This window comes from Pseudonaja textilis, chromosome 4 (genome assembly GCF_049901715.1).
Source record: "Pseudonaja textilis isolate UNSWEBS1 chromosome 4, rPseTex1.2, whole genome shotgun sequence".
Taxonomy (NCBI): domain Eukaryota; kingdom Metazoa; phylum Chordata; class Lepidosauria; order Squamata; family Elapidae; genus Pseudonaja; species Pseudonaja textilis.
In genome coordinates, this window is record NC_141993.1 from 31,513,402 (window position 1) to 31,534,418 (window position 21,017).

At 35.1% G+C, this 21,017-nt stretch overlaps 1 protein-coding gene across 7 annotated transcripts in view; it reads left to right on the forward strand.

Moving 5' to 3' along the window:
• Positions 1 to 21,017, forward strand: part of EBF3 (EBF transcription factor 3) — a 209,448-nt gene that overhangs the window by 162,383 nt on the left and 26,048 nt on the right. For all 7 annotated transcript variants that reach the window (XR_015743442.1, XR_015743443.1, XR_015743445.1 and 4 more), the window contains one exon: positions 18,653 to 18,741. Coding sequence is in view for 2 of the 7 variants with exons in the window: in XM_087932521.1 (XP_087788647.1) it covers positions 18,653 to 18,741 (89 nt within the window). In the remaining 5 variants the exon portion in view is untranslated. The remainder of the gene's footprint in view (positions 1 to 18,652; positions 18,742 to 21,017) is intronic.

Genomic DNA, 21,017 nt, shown 5'->3' on the forward strand with positions numbered 1-21,017 from the left:
CTCACCATTCAGTCAGAACTAAAGAAGCTTCTTGGATGAAAAGCGAAACGTCTTCAAGGAAAAAACAAAGAAAGTTCAGTTGCTTTTTGAAAAAGGACTTTAGGGACAACCAGGACTTGGATGACTGAGAATCTCCATAGACATTCAGTCAGAGGTTCATTCAGTCAGAGAGTTTAATAACAAATATATTTAAAGAAGGCATGGAGATAGGTAGGTTCACCAGGTAGATTCTATACTAGAATGTAGATAATAATTTTGTAAAAGAAAAAAAATAGCATTTCAGTATTTATTCAATATGTGCCTCCCTGGCCCATTATATCCATTAACATTTTAAAAAATGTAATTAAAAAAGATGTATTCCAAATATATTTAATTCTGTACTGATAATCTCAGTGCATTTATAAAAACAAAAGATAGTTTACAGTGCATATTTAAAATAATAACTATCATAGAAACACACGTACCACTGTTAAACGATGTAAATTGTACATAAATGAATTAAATATAAAAATAATGCAAAGGAATATTTGATAGTTTAAAAATAATGGGAACAAAGTAAAAACATAAAAAGAAACTATAAATAGAACCCCAATATATTAAACACAATGTGAGAAAATAAAAAGTAAAACTGATATTACATACAAAGCTATGGCAATAATAAAAACAAGGCTTCTAATTTTAAAAAGAAATGTAAAAACATAGTTGTACAATTTTGATAAACACAGAACGTTTGCCAGGATATAACAAAGACAACAACAGCATATCTAACTTACATTATTGTGAGTGTACTTGTATAGTTTAGACTTGATGTAGAATATAATTTTTAGTTACATTCAAACTATTAGTAATTGTATACAGACTTTAAGATATACAGTGGAGAAAAATAAGATGTAGCATGCATACAATTATTTCTAATTATTTAAGTTAGTAGTATGTACCTTAATTTTGTAGATGATAAAATACTTAAAAACTTAAACACCAATGGAGATAACTTCATGTCATGACTAAGATTGCAGGACTTTGTTTTAAAGTTCATCTGCACAAAAGTGACTATCTCAGAGTTGTACAAGATTTTTTTGAAGTTTTGGACTCGGGGTCAACTATTTTCAAAAGATATCACCAAATTATACTTTTTTAATGAGACATAAAGCAAAAATTATTCAATATAAGACTGAAGGGTAATAATGTAAAATGTATCTTACTGAATTAAAATTAAACTTTTATCTTGATATTATCTTCTGTTTTTGAGAAAACGGTCACTTCCATGCTGATTAAAGACCAAACACAGCCTCTGGCCCAGTTAAAGTTGCATATCTTTGATCTACATGAAAACAGTGAGAAATAAGATTAAAAAATCTAGAAAAGAGAAGAAACATGACATCTGAATCATTTCTCTGTATCATCTGAGGCCATGAAGGCATTTGTTAAGTAGATAGTAATGACTAATAAATTTACCTGAATTGAGACAAGATGGTGGGTCAGATCCAAGATTGAGGTAAATGGCATCTTCTGGAAATTAAATTTAGAAGTAGAAGTGTACTTCTTTAATCCAATACAGCTACTCTGTATGAGTATATTTTATTCATACTCCAATAATCTTGCTAGATATTTTATAATAAGGTGTAACTTAGCCTGGCTTAGGAACAGGTATCTGGAAATTTAACCTCAAGAATTGTGACAGGTATAAGTGATAGAGATTACCATTGTTTCAAGATTCATTCATTCATTCATTCATTTCTGGGTTGATACAACACTATTAATGATTTACAATGTACTAAATGACTTGGGTCCAGTTAGCAAAGGAAACAATTTCTCCTATACCAAACAACTCAACGGAAGGCCTATTTTGTATTATCAATACTGAAATGTATTGATTAATGATATGAAACCTTCTCTGTAGTGGCTTCCTGATTTTGGGTTATTTTTCCCCAAGAAATGTTTGAGTTATCAGTTTTATTGGCAATTATTGTCTGATTGATTCATTTATTTATCTGGGCAATTAAGAGCAATAGCACTATCACTTAGACTTATATACCACAATAAGTTGGACTTTTTATTAATGGTTCATTTTCTGTTTTAACTTTCTTCTTGTTTTATTGATGTCTGTTATATTTTATTGAAGATATGATACTTGTTAGTAGGATACATTATTTTTGTTCACTCTGGTTTGTTTGTCTGATTTTCTTTACCAAAGGAAAAATATTTGATATTAGAAACCTGGTTTAAAGCATTGGGATAGTAGTGTGCTTGTAGGTATCTGTAAACATTATCTGTTGTTTACGTTCTATATTTCACTTTGTATAAAGACAATCTGGATTAAATTTCCTCATGTAATGCTAATTGGAAAGGCACATATAATTGCAGGATGTAATTAAAAAGTAATTCTCCAGTTTCTGAATATTGTAGTAAAAATGGAGAACAGTTCCACTCATCACATGTTGACTCTCATGATCTTTGCTTCAATACATGAATTACCTTTGGTAGGCATTTGATTAATGAAATCTGTAGCATTTTCAAGATCACTGTACTTCTCTATCAGAAGAGAGGATGAGATTCAAAATAATTTAAAGGAATGCTATCGCAGGAACTACAAATTAAGATGAATCAAAGGGAAAAATCCCGTTTTTCATAATATATCTATAAACGAGTATGCTGCAATTCAGTCTAAAGGATAGCAGAAATCTCTATATTTAGCTATAGTACCCATGGGAAGAGTATCACGAAATAAGGCTACAAATATGAAGACAGACAAGCACAACTAAGGTTTGCATTATTAAAATATATCTCAATTAGGGAAGCACCTAGGAGTATTTAATGCTTAAAATAGAACATACTGTTAACTTTGATATACTATTCATATTTCAGTATCATAGAAGTTAAATACTTTGTTATATTAATAAAAGGACAAATGTACATAGTGAAATGCCATATTTTTCTACATATTAACTTGCTGTACTTTTATGTCACAAGATGAACATTTACAGTTTTAGATAATATTTTCTATTATTCTTTTAGATATCCTTTAATATTAAAATTGTTTTAACATCATTAGCAATGCCACACGATGTAGCAGCCTTGATCTTGTGGCTTTTTTTGGTTTTGAATTATTGTTTGGATTATTTCTTTGATATAATCCAAACAATTCCTTTGTTATATTAAATAATTGCTACATTTTTAAAATGAAAATACACACTCAGAAAAGTGGAAGTGCTATGTCATTTGTCCAGTGAACAAATTTATTCCTAAGTGAATGAGGAACCGTTCATTCTGGCCATATTGGAATATTTCCCATTGCAACTTCTGCAGGTTTTTTAGAATATAGAAATAATACAGGTACTATACAAAAGAATGTTAACCTACTGCCCCTCCCTAACTAAGAGATAGACATACTTATGTGATGATTACATAATCTAATTTTGCAAAACTATGTATGTTTTGTATGTAGGTTGGAATATTTTATGTGATTGACTTGTAGGCATAGGTTGATCCATGGTTGAAGTTCTAAACATATTTGTTAGAAGATTTGATAAACTAGTGTATAAATATCCCTTTAGTTGCACTGAGAATTTCTATGTATACAAATAGTCCTTGACTTACAACAGTTCACTTAGTGGCCATTCATATTTACAATAGCACTGAAAAAAGTGACTTATGACAGTTTTTCACACTTAGAACCATTGCGGTATCCAGATAGTCACATGATCAAAAATCAGATGATTAGCAATTGACTCATATCTCAGGGTCATGTGATCGCTTTTTGTGACCTTCTGACAAGCAAAGTCGATGGGAAAGACAGATTCACTTAACAATGGGGGTACTAACTTAACCACTGCAGTGATTCACTTAACAAGTGTGACACCAAAGGTTGTAAATGGGGCAAAATTCACTTAACAAATGTTTCATTTAGCAACAAAAATCTTGGGCTCAATTGTGGTCATAAGTTGAGGACCACCTGTATTCTCATAATTTGAAGACTATCTCTGTGTGACAACTAAAACCAGATAAGCATTCCATGTCTGCTGAATCAAGTTTAAAGATATTATAATGTAGATTCATCAATGATTGGTGCATAAATTAGTGGATTATATTATTGCTTGTGCATACGGTGGTGTTCTCAGCTGTTGCTATAGATAAAAGTCTTATTGATCTAGTTTGGGAGTAAGGAATCTGTGGCTTTCCAGATGTCTGCTAAACTATGCTTCTCAGCATGGCCAATGGTGAAAGTGTAATTAAGCAACATCTGGAGGATGACATTTTTTTCACCCCTGATTTAGATCAATAGACTATCTTATTCAAAGAGCCCATGGCATAGTCCAATTTAGAAGGATAATAAGGGCCAGTTGGAGGATGTCATCTAAGTCTTGAAATGGTCACTTGGATCAATATTGCTCATTCAAGAATGACAAAACTGATCAGTTAAAATATTATTTAGATGTGTTTTCTCACCAAATCCCATTGGCCAAAGTAGACTTCATTGGACAAAAATTAATGGAGAAAAATAAATACTATTAACATAGGGCACAGCTAAAAAGATTGTTAAGTTGGGAGGAGGGCTCAAATAAATGTATGCCCCAAATCAGAGATAAAAAAAAAACCTTTTACAGCAATCTATGCTCAAAAGCTATAATTGCTGGACAGGTGGTCCTCAACTTACGACCATAATTGAGCCCACAACGTTTGTGGCTAAGCAAGGCAGTTGTTAAAATGAGTTGTGCCTATGAGTTATGATATTTTTTGCCACTATTGTTAAGCAAATGACTGCAGTTGTAAAATATACCATGTGATCATTAAGCAAATCTGGTTTCCACCATTGACATTGCTGGTCAGAAGTCAGTCTGGGAAGATTAAAATGGTGATCGCGTGATCTTGGGACAGTCATAAATACATGCCAATTGCCAAGCACTTGAATTTTGAACGTGTGACATAGGGATACAGCCACATTCATAAGTGTGAAAACCTGGTCTTGGTGCCATTGTAATTTCGAACAGTTCCTAGATGAATAGTTGTAAGTCAAGGATTACCTGTAATACGATTGATACGATGGAACAAACAGAACATTCTAATAATGAAAGATTTTGAAAACTTCCCTCATCTGTCTATTGGACTTTGGTTCACTAGTTAAGTACCAACAGGATATCATATTGGAAGTCAAATGCCCCCCAAATATTGCTAACTTGAGTATTCTTGTAACTCATGGGACAGTGCAGGAGTTTTTCATCAGATTCTAGCATTCTCATACTTAAACGTTTTTATAATTATAAGCCTCCAGGATTCAAAACAAGTAGCAAATTCAGCAATGCCGTTTGATAATTTTTCAGGGGGCTAAGGGGTTTGAAACCAGGTCAGATTTATTTAAAATAAATGTAGTCCTAAAGACACAATCATAGCTAGTTAATTTCAGCATTATAACAATTTAGAGCAGATCATTAATTTGCATAGTTTAACGAACAAAAAATATTCACTAGTATCAATAATTTATTTAACTATGAAAGCCAAGCTAGGTTTTTTCTTTTTCTTTTTTGGGGGTGGGGAGAACTTATATCTTTTTTCAAAAGAAGCTTAGGTATTATTAGCAAAACTTCATGGAAATCACAGAAATACTTATATGTGAATCTTTGGTTTCTGGATTGTTTCAGAAAATGAAGGCTTTCGGGTTTTTTCTCCAGAGACTGCGATGCAGTGTAACAATTGGAACTGCATAAATTAAAACTCTGCCACCTTGAATAGTTCTCAGAAAACCATATGAAATCAGTTCTAATACCGAAGTATAATGTCACCAAAGTATAATTCAGTAGGATTGCTGAATTCTGTATAAGCTAAAGCTCAAGAGGCATCAAGAGCAGTCTCAGAGTAATGAAAATATAAATCTGAATTCCTCAAGTGCTTTTGTAGCCTTTTCAGCAGATGGAGCTGGTGAAAAGTTTCTCTGACTACAATCATAACTTGGGAGCCCACCTAGTCAGGAAAAGCCCAAGGCTAAGAGTCAAGCAAATAGAATGGAATAAAGAAAAGTGAGCCTGGATGTAGAGATGGTGCAATTAGTATTGAAGTGGCTTTATTAATTAACATTAAAATGGCTTTATCAAATGAAATTGTTTCTGACTAAGCTTTCTATCTTTAGTCTTTTGTCCTATTGTGAAATAACACTATGCGTGTGTCAGTGGTGACTTTCCATTAAATTGATGACAGGCCATAAACTACCCAAAGTTTTACAGCAAGCCAATTCCATATGATATTAAAATCAGAGTTTGACTGCAGAAGTTTAGGGCCACTTCATACTTTTTATAGTTTATAAAGGTGGAAAATCTGCAATTGCAAAAACAAAAACAAAAAACTGTGTTACATAAGCTAACATGCAAGAAATCTGCAAAGTTTACAGTAAACTTGGATCTGAGTAGGAAGGGACTCTTTTTTTAGCTAGTTGTATTTTTCCCTGAAAGTTGCAGAAGACTGACTATTACGTGTTTGCAGAGATATCACTAGGTTTTGAGATAAACATTTTGCAATTCCTTACCCTCTTTGTATTTGGGGATGTAACATTGTAAAATAAGCGCATTGAGGCTCATGGAGGCATGGCACATTCTTTTTGCTCCACTTGAAGCACAAACATTGCAAATAATTGTGCCAACAATCATTAGTAGGTGAATTTCCATAAACTAATCTGGAGCTATGAGATCATGGGCTGCAAAATGCCCATCCCTAATATCATGATGGCAGCCTTCTGTCATATGCAAGAGCCGTGATGGCAGAGTGGTTAGAATGCAGAATGCTGACTGCCAGGAGTTTGATCCTGATCAGCTTAAGGTTAACTCAGCCTTCCATCCTTCTGAGGTTGGTAAAATGAGGATTTTACCAACAGATTTTTGTGGGCAATATACTGACAGTGTAAACTGCTTAGAGAGGGTTGTAAAGCACTATGAAGCGGTATATAAGTCTAAGTGCTATTGCTTTTGCTCTTTTGTTACCACTGATTATATAAAGTTGTGGAAATGTACTGAATAAAGTCACTGTTATTATATATTTTGCTACACACCTAAAATTTTAAACATGGATTCAGTAAAAACATATTTGCAAATATGGATTGTCCAGGCATGCCAATTAAAAAACTGATTAATGCCTCCAATTGATATATAATATTGTCTTTAGCAAACCTAGCTCATTTAGAGTTTTCCATTGTTTTACTGTTTTTTTACTTGCTAACTCTAGAATCACAAAACCATAAAATATCTATCACAGCAACACAAAAGAGACCCAGCACCCTTTTCAAAATAATTTTAAGGATATTATTAGATGCAGTGTCATTGTTCCTTCAAGGGATAATGTTTCTTTAAATAATTTTTAAATGTTTTGACATATAGCTTTATAAATTGCTACCTACCTGACAGGTTCTGTTCCTAAAAAAGAAATAATCTTTTAAGGAAATAATCAAGGACATAAGATTCTCTCTTCCTGTGGAAATCCGATGTATTAACTTTCAGTTTCACATTATTTGCACATTTTCGAGATGTGAGATGTTGAGAAAGGTACCCTTCAAGGAAATGATCCACTTTATATTCTGAAGTGATATAGTCTTCTGATTCCATTGTGAAATTTAAGAAACATGTTAATACAAATGATATGTTAATAAAATGTCATGTAATTCCAGAAAACAGAAATGATTATTTGGATAGCTACTGAAACAGCCCTTTCTTAAAGAATCCAACAAGCATTCTTTTTTGCTCACTGTATGTCTTAACTGATCTAAAAAAAACAGCGTAACATCTAGAAGGCAACTTGAATGTTCCAAATTGTCAGTCAGTCTCTAGACTGCTAATTGAAAGTAATCTGAGAACAAGTGAATAATATTCAGGGAAATGAAATCTAGAAGGTCTATTCCGAACTATGTCATAAGACGGAAGAACCAAGGCTATTGTAGTTGTTCTTGTCATATCTGGATCCAATAATCTAGAATGTCTTTAGTCTAAACAATTAGATAAACAGAGTTGGAAGGGACCTTGTAAGTCATCTAGTCCAACCCCCCACCAAAGTGGGAGACCCTACACCATTTCTGACAAATGGCAGTCCAATCTCTTGAAAGTCTCAAGTGATGACACTCCCACAACTTTGGAGGGCAAGCTGTTCCATTGGTTGATTGTTCTCACTGTCAGAAAGTTTCTCCTTATTTCCAGGTTAAATTTCTCCTTGTTCAGTTTCCATCCATTATTCCTTGTCTGGCCTCCAGGCACTTTAGAAAATAGCTTGACCCCTTCCTCTCTGTGGCAGCCCCTCAAATATTGGAAGACTGCTATCATGTCTTCCCTGGTCCTTCTCTTCACTAGATTAGCCATGCCCAGTTCCTGTAACCGTTCTTCATATGTTTTCTCTATGATCTATGAAATAATCCTCTATGAACTATGGAAAAGTGGTAGAAACCCTTGTCTCTTTCAAATGAGTATTAGAATCCAGACACGAAGTATTCCCCTGGGACTATTTATAGGTATCAATGTTTTAAATTATTGCCTCAACTTCATAGCTATCAGTGTTTTAGATTATTACTCCAACTTTGTCAGGCATAGTTGGAACTTCTGCTTCTGTTGACTGTCTTACCAGCATATTTTAGGTTAATTCTCCCTGCGTTGGGCTTATTTACATGGATACTGAGCAGACATAAGCAGAGCAGCCTGATATTTAGCATATAGCTCATGTTAACGTATATTGGGATGCAATTAATCTGAGAAACAGAGGAAAGGATTTCTTTGCTAGGCAACTTTTGGAACAGAGTCTTGTGAAACCTGGCATATTTTTACACTGGGGTCTTTTTATAACATATTTAAGACCATAACCCTGGAAAATAATGACTGCTATATCGCTTTCCAAGTTATCACTCTGGTAAAAAAAAAATCCACCATCAAGTTTGTCTAATCTAAGAAATGTTATTGATAGATTGATTGGATCTGAAAAGCTATGTATGTGAGACTAAACTACTGAGTCTTTACAAGAGTCCATTATTCCCAGGTTTACTGCCAGATGTTGTGACTTAGCAGCAACACTACTTGTTTTCACTTTCGACTTTGCTTTCTTAGAGAGATCCGAGACCACACAGATAACACTCCAAGTTGATGGGGCTGCAGATGTCTGTATCTCCTTCTCCATTACCTCATCAGTATGTCATTGCAGTCTGGCTCTCTGGCAACAAATCCTCCGTTCTCAACTAGAGATTTATCAGCTAGGTTAAGTCCACTCCATTTTGTACTCAATTTTATTTAACTAAAAGTTAATCAGATTAAAAATTCATCAGATCAGACCCAGGGGTGGGTCTGATGGATTGACTTACAGTCAAAATTTTAAGAAAGACGACTTCTTCCATTTTTAAAATAAAGTTTGGCATGTTTATGAAATGCTAGCCTCCTTTTTTTCTGGCATTATCCAGAATTAACATGTAACTAATTCAAAATCTTTCCCTATCATAGACCTTTTTTGTGTAGATCATCAATAGTAGCCTGAATTTGTCCGTCTAGCGGCTGTCTTACCAGGGATATTGATAGAAGCAGAACAGCCAAATTTGTTACAACAGAATACCAAGCATACCTTGTTTTAATTGTTATTCCCACAATGCCAAATAAGAATTTCATGCTTAGAAGCTGACACAGTGCATGCTATTAAATTGCATTTCATCCTATAGAAACCAAGGAACCTATGGAGGCAAAAGCTATAATACAACATCGAAGGAAGGAACATTTCTTCATCAAGCATTGTATTGTTGAAGGGATCTTTATAGCTGTTTTAAAGATTAGAATCTGCCATTTTGGGGTATGGTGAAGTAAACTCCTAACTTATGCTACATAATATGTATATACGCATAATACAGAATGAAATCGATTCATATTTTAAAATCCCAACTGTGATGTTTAATAAAATGAAATAACTATTAATAATATAATAAACCATTATAATGACTTTTAATATACTAAACCATTATATTAAATATATAAACCATTTAGTGCTCTTTATCTTTCTCCCATCTCTCCTATCATTATTGTCTAGTGAATGGATGGAATAGTAACATTCTAGCATTTGGTATTTTGTAAGATTTTCTTGAATTTAGAGAGCTGATAAATTTCAGTTTTCTGATTAGCTCAAGGGCACAGCCTCTGACACTGTCTCCAGCATCCAGGCAGCTGCTGTTGTGGGCATTTGCCATCTGTTTGAAAGATGGTGAAGGCGTTACTTTCTGTGACCTAAGTGGAAACCTGCTCCAGCATAACACTTCTTGCTGCTTCATTCTCTGCAATTAGTGAATGACCTATAGAGGCTGATGCAAAAATACCTTCTTTCTAGTTTGGATTGAAATTCTCGTAGATTGACCCCATTTTTTTGATAACACACAAAAGGCCATTTGGGATTTTGTTTCTGTCTTCTTAATGGCTGGAAGTCCTCTCTTCTTTTGTTCCCTTGTCTTTGCCAACACCGTAGCAGAGGTGATTAAAAAGTCTGTCTGTCCTGTTTGTACCACAAAACTAAATTGAGCTGTGAACATCTTACCTACACTGGAGGTTGATACTCTTTGTCCAGGCTGAAAAGCATTTACTTTTCAGCATTCTATCATCAGGACTGCACAAAGGGAAATTTTTCTCATTTTTATTTTATCCTGCAGGATTTCAAAATATCAGGATTTGTAGATTTTTAAAAAAATCCTAAAGACCTCTCCAATTAGAAATACCTCTTCTGGGATAATTGCAATTTTCATGTTCTATATACATACACGTTGCCTTAACAGAAGAATAAGACTGTATAACTACAAAACATTGCATTTAAAGTACCATACTTTTGGCTTCTTAGGGAAACTGTCAGATTTGTACTGTAGCAGTTAATCAAATCATTTCTTTAAAGTGCCACAAAGTTTTTACTTTTATTTGTGGAGGGGAAATGAATTGCTGCTTTTAGGAAGAAAGATAGATATGTTTCCATTAATTCCCATATGGACATGGATTAAGAATTACAATCTGATCTTAGAAATAAGGATACTACTAAATGTCTCCAGATTGATTCTGGCATCTTGACTCAAACCACAGCATCTTTTTCTCTTTCTGCAACTTTCCTACTTTCTCTTCCTTATTTTTAAATGGTAATTTAATGTGGGCTAGATGTCTTAATGTCTTTGACAAACAGTTGTTTATCTGCTTCTGCTTCTCTATGAATTTAGGCTTTACCTAGTTAAGCTGTGGATTATTGTGGAAGGAATATCATGAAAACAATTGATGGACATAATGTTTTTGTGGTCTGACCTTTTCAATAAAATGGAAAATAGCCATTGAATTTATAAGTACTCCCATTGTACGTCAAATAGGTTTCCGATCTTCTTTGAATACCTTTATATGAAGTTGACAGGTGAATAATATTTGATGCTCATGGTGCATGGAAAAGGGACTGCTAGGAAATTTAAGAAGGAAAGAGTGAAGGAGAAGTTTGTTTTGCATTTTAGCAGAAATAATATACAGTACAATCAAAAGAACCTGACACAGCAGGCTGATCATCTCAACAACAACAAAAATCACTTGAAGACACCAAGTACCTTAGAGCAAAGTATATTCCTATCTTTTGTTTAGAAGGAAATGCTTTCCTGAAAGTTGAGAAAGTTCCTTGGATCCTTAGGTTGAAACAAATAAAATTGGCTGAGTGAAACCAAGCTAAGTAGCACCATCTATAAAATCTTGACTAATCCAAAAAGCTAAGCAGGGTTGGGCTTGGTTAGTAGTTGAATAATATATGAAAGACTGCCTGGAAACACTAAGCTGTAGGCTAGAGAAAGAAGTAAGCACACACCAAAACACTTCCTACATGAACAAGGCGACGTATACGATTGATTTCGATTTACTTCAGTGTTTTCATGCAAACATTATATATGTAAAAAAAGACAAGTTGAAAACTATATAAAGCTACGCACGGCCAGGTTACAATGGACAAAGTATGTATAGTCTTTTCCTAAAATTGTTCTAGGCTCTTAGTAGGGACAAATAAAACTTTAGTATGCAGGGTGTCTTTAGCAATCCAGGGATGTTGGTCCTGCTTCAACAAACAAGAGAGACTTCTGATGAATGATGTGCTCAACCTCTCCATGCTTTTGTGTTTCCTATGCATCCCACAAAGCTTGGCTCTCTCAGCCGAGTACTGTGATTGAAATTCATTGCCAAATTTATTGAGAAATTAATGAGAAAAGCTGCGAAGTATTGACTTTGAGAGGAAAACACAACTCATCTTGAATGAGGAGGAAAATGCAGCAATAATTTAGCCACTATTGATTTTGCCCTGTCCATGTATTGATCTTCATTTTACAATATTAATTTGCACCTGCAATCGGCTGCAAAGGGAACAGATTTCATTTATTTGCTGCGTTAATGTGCAAAGCATTAGGTGCTCTTAAGAAGTGGTGGTACTCGAACTCACATCAGAAAGGCTGGTCTTTTTTTTATTATTCGGGCTTGTTACTGTAATAGACTAACGTTAATTTTTTGTCTGACAAAAATATTAAAGCGAAAACCCTTCTCAAATGTATACTTCTTCATGACACCATAGGCTGCTTTTCATCTGTGTGAAGAACAATCAGCAACCAGAAATTCCAACCACTTCTCATCATCATGCCCATATCAGTTCAAAGTTCATGAAATTTCTATGAGCATTGATCTCTACCCATTGATTTTTTTTTGCAGCAGATCTTTGAAATTTTAATTTCCCAGGCATCTGAATTTCTTATAGATGAAATTCACTTGGTAGAGACAGTTGATGATAAAGTGGTGAACTTACCATCATTTTAAAAACGGAGAAAATGGGCATTTGCAGACTTTGTATAATGTTTTTGAGGTGAGATGATGAAGGTGTTCTGATAGGGATGGAGTATTCAGCAGGGAGTTAAATATCAATTTTGCCTTCTGTGACCACACATTTTTAATGCAACTTTGTATACAGTCCTTTTTGAAAGAAAAGCTATCTGGAGAAACAGCAGGACTAAGAGACATTCTTCACTGCACAATCATTTGCTCACAGCAGTCTTTATCACCTGGTCAAGTTCACCTAGTTACTTATCAGTAGGACATTTAATAACCTCAAGGTGATATAATTGCTATTGGCATGTTTCCCCATTGGATTCAGCTGGTTAATGTGTAAACTACTTGTCAGCAAATAGCACTTTGTCACTGAAATCACTAACACCCTCTAGAGGAATGTCTCTGTATTGAGCAATTTAATTTTACTTTATTTAATTTTTACACATTACAACCTGTGTTCATTCAGGCACATTGAAGGCTTGCAGTCTGTTAAGGCAGGGTATAGGTGTCCCTGCTAGTAAAATATAGTATATCTTATTTAACAATCCCCTGTGGTTTTGCTGAAGCTCTTTCTTGTTCTTCAGAAAAGGAACTGCAGATGTTCTTATTATGTAGTTATGCTGCTAATGTGAAAAACTGCCTCATTATGTGGATCTGTTTGTAGCTAGAAAATTACTGCATTATGACAAATGCATGATTGGGAAGTTACAGGAAGATGATCATTATTGAAATGAAACTGAAACTCATTTAAAAGCTGAAACCAGCAGCTGGAATTAAGCAAATGAATGTCTTCCTGTTTTTATTATTGTACTCAAGGTTTTCAGTCAGAAAGAAAAAAATTTGGTACCAAATCTGGACTCCTTATTACCAACCTTTCCTTTTTCAAAACTTAGGATGGTAGATTATGAAAAATGCTTGCTTCTGTATCATCTTTAGTGACTGTTTAGATAAATCATGATGGTATTTTTAAAAACAAGCCTGTGAATTTTGCAGACTATTTTTTTTTTTAAATAAAGAGGGCCTTAAATTGCCTGCCTGGTTCTCAGGGTCTCAAATATCAAGTCACCAATGTTGCTATCACAAAAGATCTTGCGTTGATCTTTTTCCTTTTACATTTAGACATGGTATTGGTGCAGGCAGGGGTGAACCCTGAGGCCTAGCTATACAAGATGAGAGCAGTGATACTGAAAATTAGGTGTGTAACTATTAATGGAAATAATCCCAGAATAGCGATAGTTTAGCTTGTTATTAAGTTGTTGTTGCTTCTTACAAATAAGTCTGCAGGTGGTCTTATAATATATTTGTAAAGCTTACACCTATCACTAATAGTATCATACTGCTTCCTGGCAGCTTCTTCTACTCTGTTCCAACTATTTGTCTCTGTACCTATAAATACTTCTGTCTCCTGTAACGTCACTTTAATTTCCCCCACTTTCTTCAACCTTTTTATAATCCTTTATTTTAACAGCCTCCAAATTAATGACTGTTTCTAGTTGAAGATATTTGGATTTCAGTGCATATAATGTATTTGTACATTCTGCCACCTTAATTTCATTATGTATAGTTCTAAATGGATATAGAAATCAGGCCTAATATAACAGTTACATACATGCTTAAGTTTTAGATATTAATGCAGATCTTCAAGTAGAACTAGCTGACAAAGGAGGTTAACCCATCAAATGAAAACCGAAACTGTGTATGTCACAAGAAGGAAAAATTCCACGGAATTCTGCCCATTGGTACGTGTCTAATTGTGGCAGGCAGATTTGAGATTTTCTGGTCACAGCTGCAAGCTGAGAGTCTGATACCATTTTCTGCTGCCACATTAGCTTCAGCAATCCCAACTTGAACTGACATCACAGACTGTTAAAATTTTATAAATTGTGGTATGATTAATCCCTCAGTACACTGGAATGACTTAAATATTTAGAATGTTTCTTCTGTTATGACTTTAATGCATGTAAAGTAACAAGATTAACTCCAGTGCACTCAAATGTATTTAAATATGTATTCTCCTTGAGCTGTAGGGCTAGTTCTGCATGTAAGAATCATTGAGCATATTTGGTCATGTCAGACCCTATTTGCATGACCTACTGTGGATATTGGCCTGTGTATGAGAACTGGATATCTGGCCTTTTCAGAGGTTGTCTGATTGCTTGCCTCATTTGGCATGGAATGTGATTCCCTGCTATTCTGGCTTCTTATTCATTCAGTTTTTATTGCTGTGTAATTTTCTTATTCTAAAATAAAAGCTCTCCAACAAAAATTACTATGCATTAGGCCGCAGTAGCCTACTCAAATGGATATTAATACAGTTTATCTCTAAAAGGACGAATAATGTATTTGAAACACATAAAAGGCCCTCCACTAAATGAGGAATGTTAATATCTTATGGCATGGTTAATAAAGAGATATTTCACAAGGGAGACTTGTTTTATGACTTTTGATACAACAGACTTGTAATCTGACATATCTTAAATGATATAATTTTGCACATCCATTCATCTCTTTTACATCCACCAGTCTATTTTAGTAAAATTTGCATTCAGGACAAATTACTGGTGCTAATTATTTATTCTACTACATATCTAGAGACAGATACCATACCAAACAAGTCTATAATGAAAATTGTGAATTGGCAACATCTGGAAACTTGTTTGTTTTCTATCTTGGATAAAGCCAAATGTTTACATTTTTGTTGCCTTTGAAGCAATGTTTAAATTCTGCACATTCTCTTATGCTGAGTGAGAAGGACTAGCACTAGATAATTTCTTTGAATAAATTACCCAAGTACCAAGTACATTAATTCTCAGCTATCGGGATGCTGACAGATGTAAAGGACTTAGAATAAAGAACACCAATATTAACATTACACAAATTTGCTTTATTTCTCTTCATATTTCTTCTTCATCCCTGACTTTAGCTTACCAAGGCTGCTTCTCTAATTATCCACGAGGTCAGTAAGCAAAATTGGGAAGAAGCTGGGAGATCAATACAAATTATCCCTGAGCAAACCAGTGCTGACAGTTTGAATTGCAGCATATGTTTACCCAAAATCAGGCAATTTATCTTAATATCAGCAAAGTAATGCAGTGCAGGTGAAAGGTCAGGCAATCTCTCCACCTCATAATTACCCAGTTCTAAAACAGGAAAGTGGTATTGATTGGCCTGGCTCAGTGTTCGGTGACTGGGACGTGCCAATGCTTTGCCCTGGCTCTGCTGGACTCTCAGCTTGTAAACTCGACACACCAAGGATTTATTAAATGTGTGCAAAAGGTCTTCTGTTTTCTCCTCTAGCTGTGGATTTTGCCAGGGAAGTCTCTCCTAGCCCTCATTTTGTCAGGAAAGAAGGTGATAGATCTTGTGCATATGTACACTTCTCTCCGTTCATTGAAGGCTGAAGGCCAGAGCTGCTAGAAGTTCAAATAAGAGTAGGAAAGGAGTCAAGGTGGATTTAGCCCATTATTAGTCGATCTGTTCTGCATGTTCTTTGAGGTACAGAGGCAAATTGAATAACCTAATGCCCAATTATCAGAAGCTCAAAGAATTTTAAATACAAGACAGCTTTATCGTAATTTAAAGAGAGGGACACTCTTTTCTCATTCTTGCATGCAAATGTATGCATGTACGTAAGGTCACAAAATGCACGGTTATATGTGAGTCTGAATTCTGCTTGGAATACTGTACATTTGCCAGATGAAAGACATGGAATTCTACATGTTATGAAGGGACAATGGACTAATTATTATTTCAGGCAGAACAATGTTCTTCCATTCTTCAGGTTTTAATCATTGTCTTCCTAGTGCCAGTCTAGCTTTGCAAATTATATCTGTAGAATTTAAAATTCTTTTATGGCTGTATGGTTGATAATATAAATTGAAATGAAACATTTGGAGGTGCGATTTCTAGCATAGAAATCTATGGTTATTATAAATCATAAAGCTTTTGAAAGCTTGCATCAAAGCCCCTATCACCTGTCAGTGATATCTGCATGAAATCAATTGAGGTTGGCCATCAATCTTTTCTCATCACCTTCCATCAGATCTTTCATGAAGTCAAGCAGCCATAGTGATTAGCTGGAAAGTTAAAGAAGCAACAACATATCTGATCTGTTATGCAGGCACTGACCGCTACCCTCTTTTTTTTTGGTGGTGGTTGTTCCTTAATTGGGAACAGTAACACTTTATGTAATATTTTATAATTTGCCAGCAAGTCATTTTGTGAGGCTATAGAAGGTCGTCATCTGTTCCAACCTTCTTGGCTTCTGCCTGACACACTAGGAAAAGGACCAGGCAAAGACATGACAAATTGTCCCCCAAGTCAGTGCTGACAGCTTCTGATGATTAATGGTCTGATTATGAAGTGGTTTTACACATATAGAATTTACATCACAGAGAGTTAGAAATTTTGCCATGTCACAGACGCCAAGGCATTTTGAAGAGCTTTACTATTTGCAAAGAAAAAGGAGGGTGAAATCCCAGCAAAAGCCATGTCATGTACAATCAATACATTGGATCAATGCTTTATTAACAAGAAAATGTCTTACTTCACATTCCTATGTGGACCTTTGTCTCCGGGATGCATGATGGAATGTCAAATCATATTGCAGTCTTCAACTTTCTGCTATGTTTATTGAGTGCTTGTTGTGGAAGCCTCCATGCATTGATTATGAGATGTACTATTGTAATGTTTACGTAAAAAAAAAGCAAAAGGACTTAACAATAATATGAGACAATTATTTCAAAAACGCAAAAAAAAAAAAACCCATAACCCAAATATCGGGGTGTATTAACACACAAGTTAATTGTAAGCTTTTTTTAAATTATTTTTTAGCTGTCGCTTTTGCTCAGCAAACTGCTGAGCTGTTTGGTGTTAATCATCAAATTACATGCTGACTAATGAGTGATGGTCTGAATTCTACGCTGAGTAATGAATAGATGGAGGCAGTTCTTATTAGTCCCATTGATTTATGTAGCGCCATGCACCATGCAGTTACTCTGTTAAAAACGATATCTACATCAAGGAGTAATATACTCTAATAAGTATTTTCATCTTAACTCGAGTCGTTGGGCCTCCAGGCTCAGTTTTTGTTTGAGTCAGGCAGAGCTATAATAAAGCCCTATGACTCCTTACAAAGCTTGTTAAACACAATGTGTGCAGTCTAACTGAGTCAGATTCATGATTCATGCACTGTACACAGCAGCATGTGCTGCTGATTTATGACCAAGCACAGTTCATAGTCAAAATTACAATTTGAGGGATAAAAAGATTAATTACTATTTGTGGCCTGCAATTTTGTGAGGCTAGTGGTTTGCAGCTGTAGAATGATAGTGCTCTACATCAGTCTGTAGTCAGCCATTCACAGATTATTAAAGCTTTGCAAGATTAAGTGCTCCTCCTGCCTGGTTTGCGCTCAGGCAATATGCTAGACAAAAAAGGACCACAGGGATAAATCTGAAGCAAGCAATAGCTGGACATATGTCATAATTGCCAGTTTCCCATAAATTCACAGACAGTATAGAAAATGGAGCATGATGCAGACATCATATTGTGACTCTGGTGATCGCTACATATGGCTTCAAGACCTGTAACTTTTGTTATTGTGCCAACCATGTTAATCGTTTTTTATTTTTTCAAATATGCATTTTTGTTGGCAAACCCCGCCCCCCCCCCCAATTATGGACAGAAAGAATCCTCTCCATGAGTGAAAACAAGAAGAATCCGGAAAATGAGTCCCAAGAAATCTGCTTCTGTTCTTTTTTTAATTTGCAAGGGTTTAGTCAGCCTGTTCTTTGCATATGCTTGTTAAAAACTAATAGCCAGACTGACACACTGTTCTGTCCATTTTTCAGCCCTTAATGAACCAACAATAGATTATGGATTCCAGAGATTGCAGAAAGTCATCCCGCGGCATCCAGGTGATCCAGAACGGTTACCAAAGGTTAGTCACTTTATGTTTAGAAGTTTCCGTGAATTTATTCTCATCACATATATGATCAGGCATAGCAAAATCAAGAGTTGCAATAAATAAAATGTGTATGTGCATGTGTGTGTGTGTGTACAGTTACACACACACACACACACACACACACACACACATATATATACACACAAACACACATACACATATATATGTATGTATGTATGTACAGTATGCATATATGTATGTATGGTATTCAGCTTTGCTTGGGTATTTTCCCACGTCATTATAGTTGTGCTTTTAAAGGTACCAATCAAGAAATGACAACACAGCCAATCTCCCCACCAGTATATACAGGGAGACGGCAGCTCTGATCATGCCTTGCTTGCACAAGCATGAAGCCGAAAGCACCAGCCTGAAGATGGAGAGTGGGACCTTGTCGAAACGTTGCCAAGATACTCTCAATCTTACACAGGAAAAGACCTGAACATCCCGAACATGCCAAGACACACACACACACACACACACACACACACACACACACATATATATATATATATATATATATATACTTATTCATGCCTCTTACAGACATTTGGTGAGGGTATACATAATGTCTGCTGAGTGGTTTTATTAAAAGAAGAAAAAGAGGGAATGGATTTTCTGATACAAATATTTTGGATTCTACGAGAGGGACATAAAACTTCCTGCGTAATGAAATTGTTCAATTAAACATTTTCCACTCCAGTAGCTTGTAGTGATTTCAATCTAAGCAGCCCCACTCTGATCTGTGATTATTTGACTCTTGTTTTCCTTTCATTTTCTAAAGCTCGATTCAGTTTAATCTTTTGTTTACAAAGCTTTTGTTATAAGTCCCTGACTTAGCAAGCTAACAAATGAAGTCCACATATTAATTTCTAGAGGGACTTTCCATTTAAATTCATAAAAGACAAAAGCTGCCTATGTTGTTTATGCACATGATATATCACAGAATTTTCATTTTTATGTAAAACATTAAAGATAAGTCATGCTTAGAAGTTTTCTGTTCTTTGATATAGTTTTTTTCCTCTTCCTTTCTTTTGTTGCAATCTCTGATTTTTTCCCCAAAACAATCTTGAAAGTAAATGAAAATGCACTTATATCATCTTAACTGATTATTTTATATGCTCTTCTTGTGGCACACAAGTCTTGACCACCTCTGAGTTTTATTAGCACAATAAAAACCTTTGAGACATTACCCTTTTTAATGCTCAGCATGAATGAAAGCCTTCAGTTGGCTCTTTTTTTAATTTGTGAACATGTTAGTAATTCATATCAGATTATTATTATTAGAATAAGAAGTTGCAGGACCTCTTTAAAATGTATGTTAGATACCTCAGCTTGTGAACCTTAATACACCAGGGTAGCACTAAACAGGAAGCAGCAGGCTTTTACCCAAAGATCATGAATGGAGAGTGTGTAGTTGGGATACCACAAATGCAAACAAGTTTTGCCTACAGAGATTTAATCCAAAACCTGTATATATGTAACCATTTAAGAATGTTAATATTTCTTATCGCTCATTGTTCTTCTGGCTATTGAAATAATTTGCATCTTGACTGTTTTTCAAACAATGGCTTGTTTGGTTTGCTCACTTAGTATGTCGCACAAATCCTATCTATTGTGGTTTTCTCAATCAACATATGGTGAAACAAACCGTGCCTTCAACTGCTGTCTTAACCTAGTCATTGTGTCCACACACACATTTTATTTCCCCTTTGAAAGTATTACACTCTATATTGTACCACGCTGGAGCCTCTGTATAAAGGTGAGGGGTTTTCATTCCAGCTTCTTCAACTACAGTATATAACCTGAAATTTTATTTTTCAACCAGAAGAACTAGACTCTGTTTCAAGTAGAAGAACTAGATTGTCAAGGGCTTTCTGTTCTGGAATTAAGGGCTTTCTGTTCTGGAATTTTATTATCTGCATAACTTTAGGCAGTCAAAATTAATTGGATCACTGTTTCTTCAGTTTGCTATATTTCTCATAGTATATAAATTTGTTCAGCGCAGAGCTCTTACTTTGGAAATGATTCTAGGATACATGGTATGTCTTCAACTGTGTACAAATAGAGACTGCAGAGATGAAAAAGTGCCAGTGCCTTGACAGGCATGCCTGGAGCATTTCCTCAGAAGGAGACATGTTCAGTGCTACCACAATGATGGATGACTCAAACCACCTGCTGGACATCGGTGGCATGGCACTGGAAACAGGTGCCTGCCCATAGAGCAGGTGATCCCTGCTCTTAGAATAGAG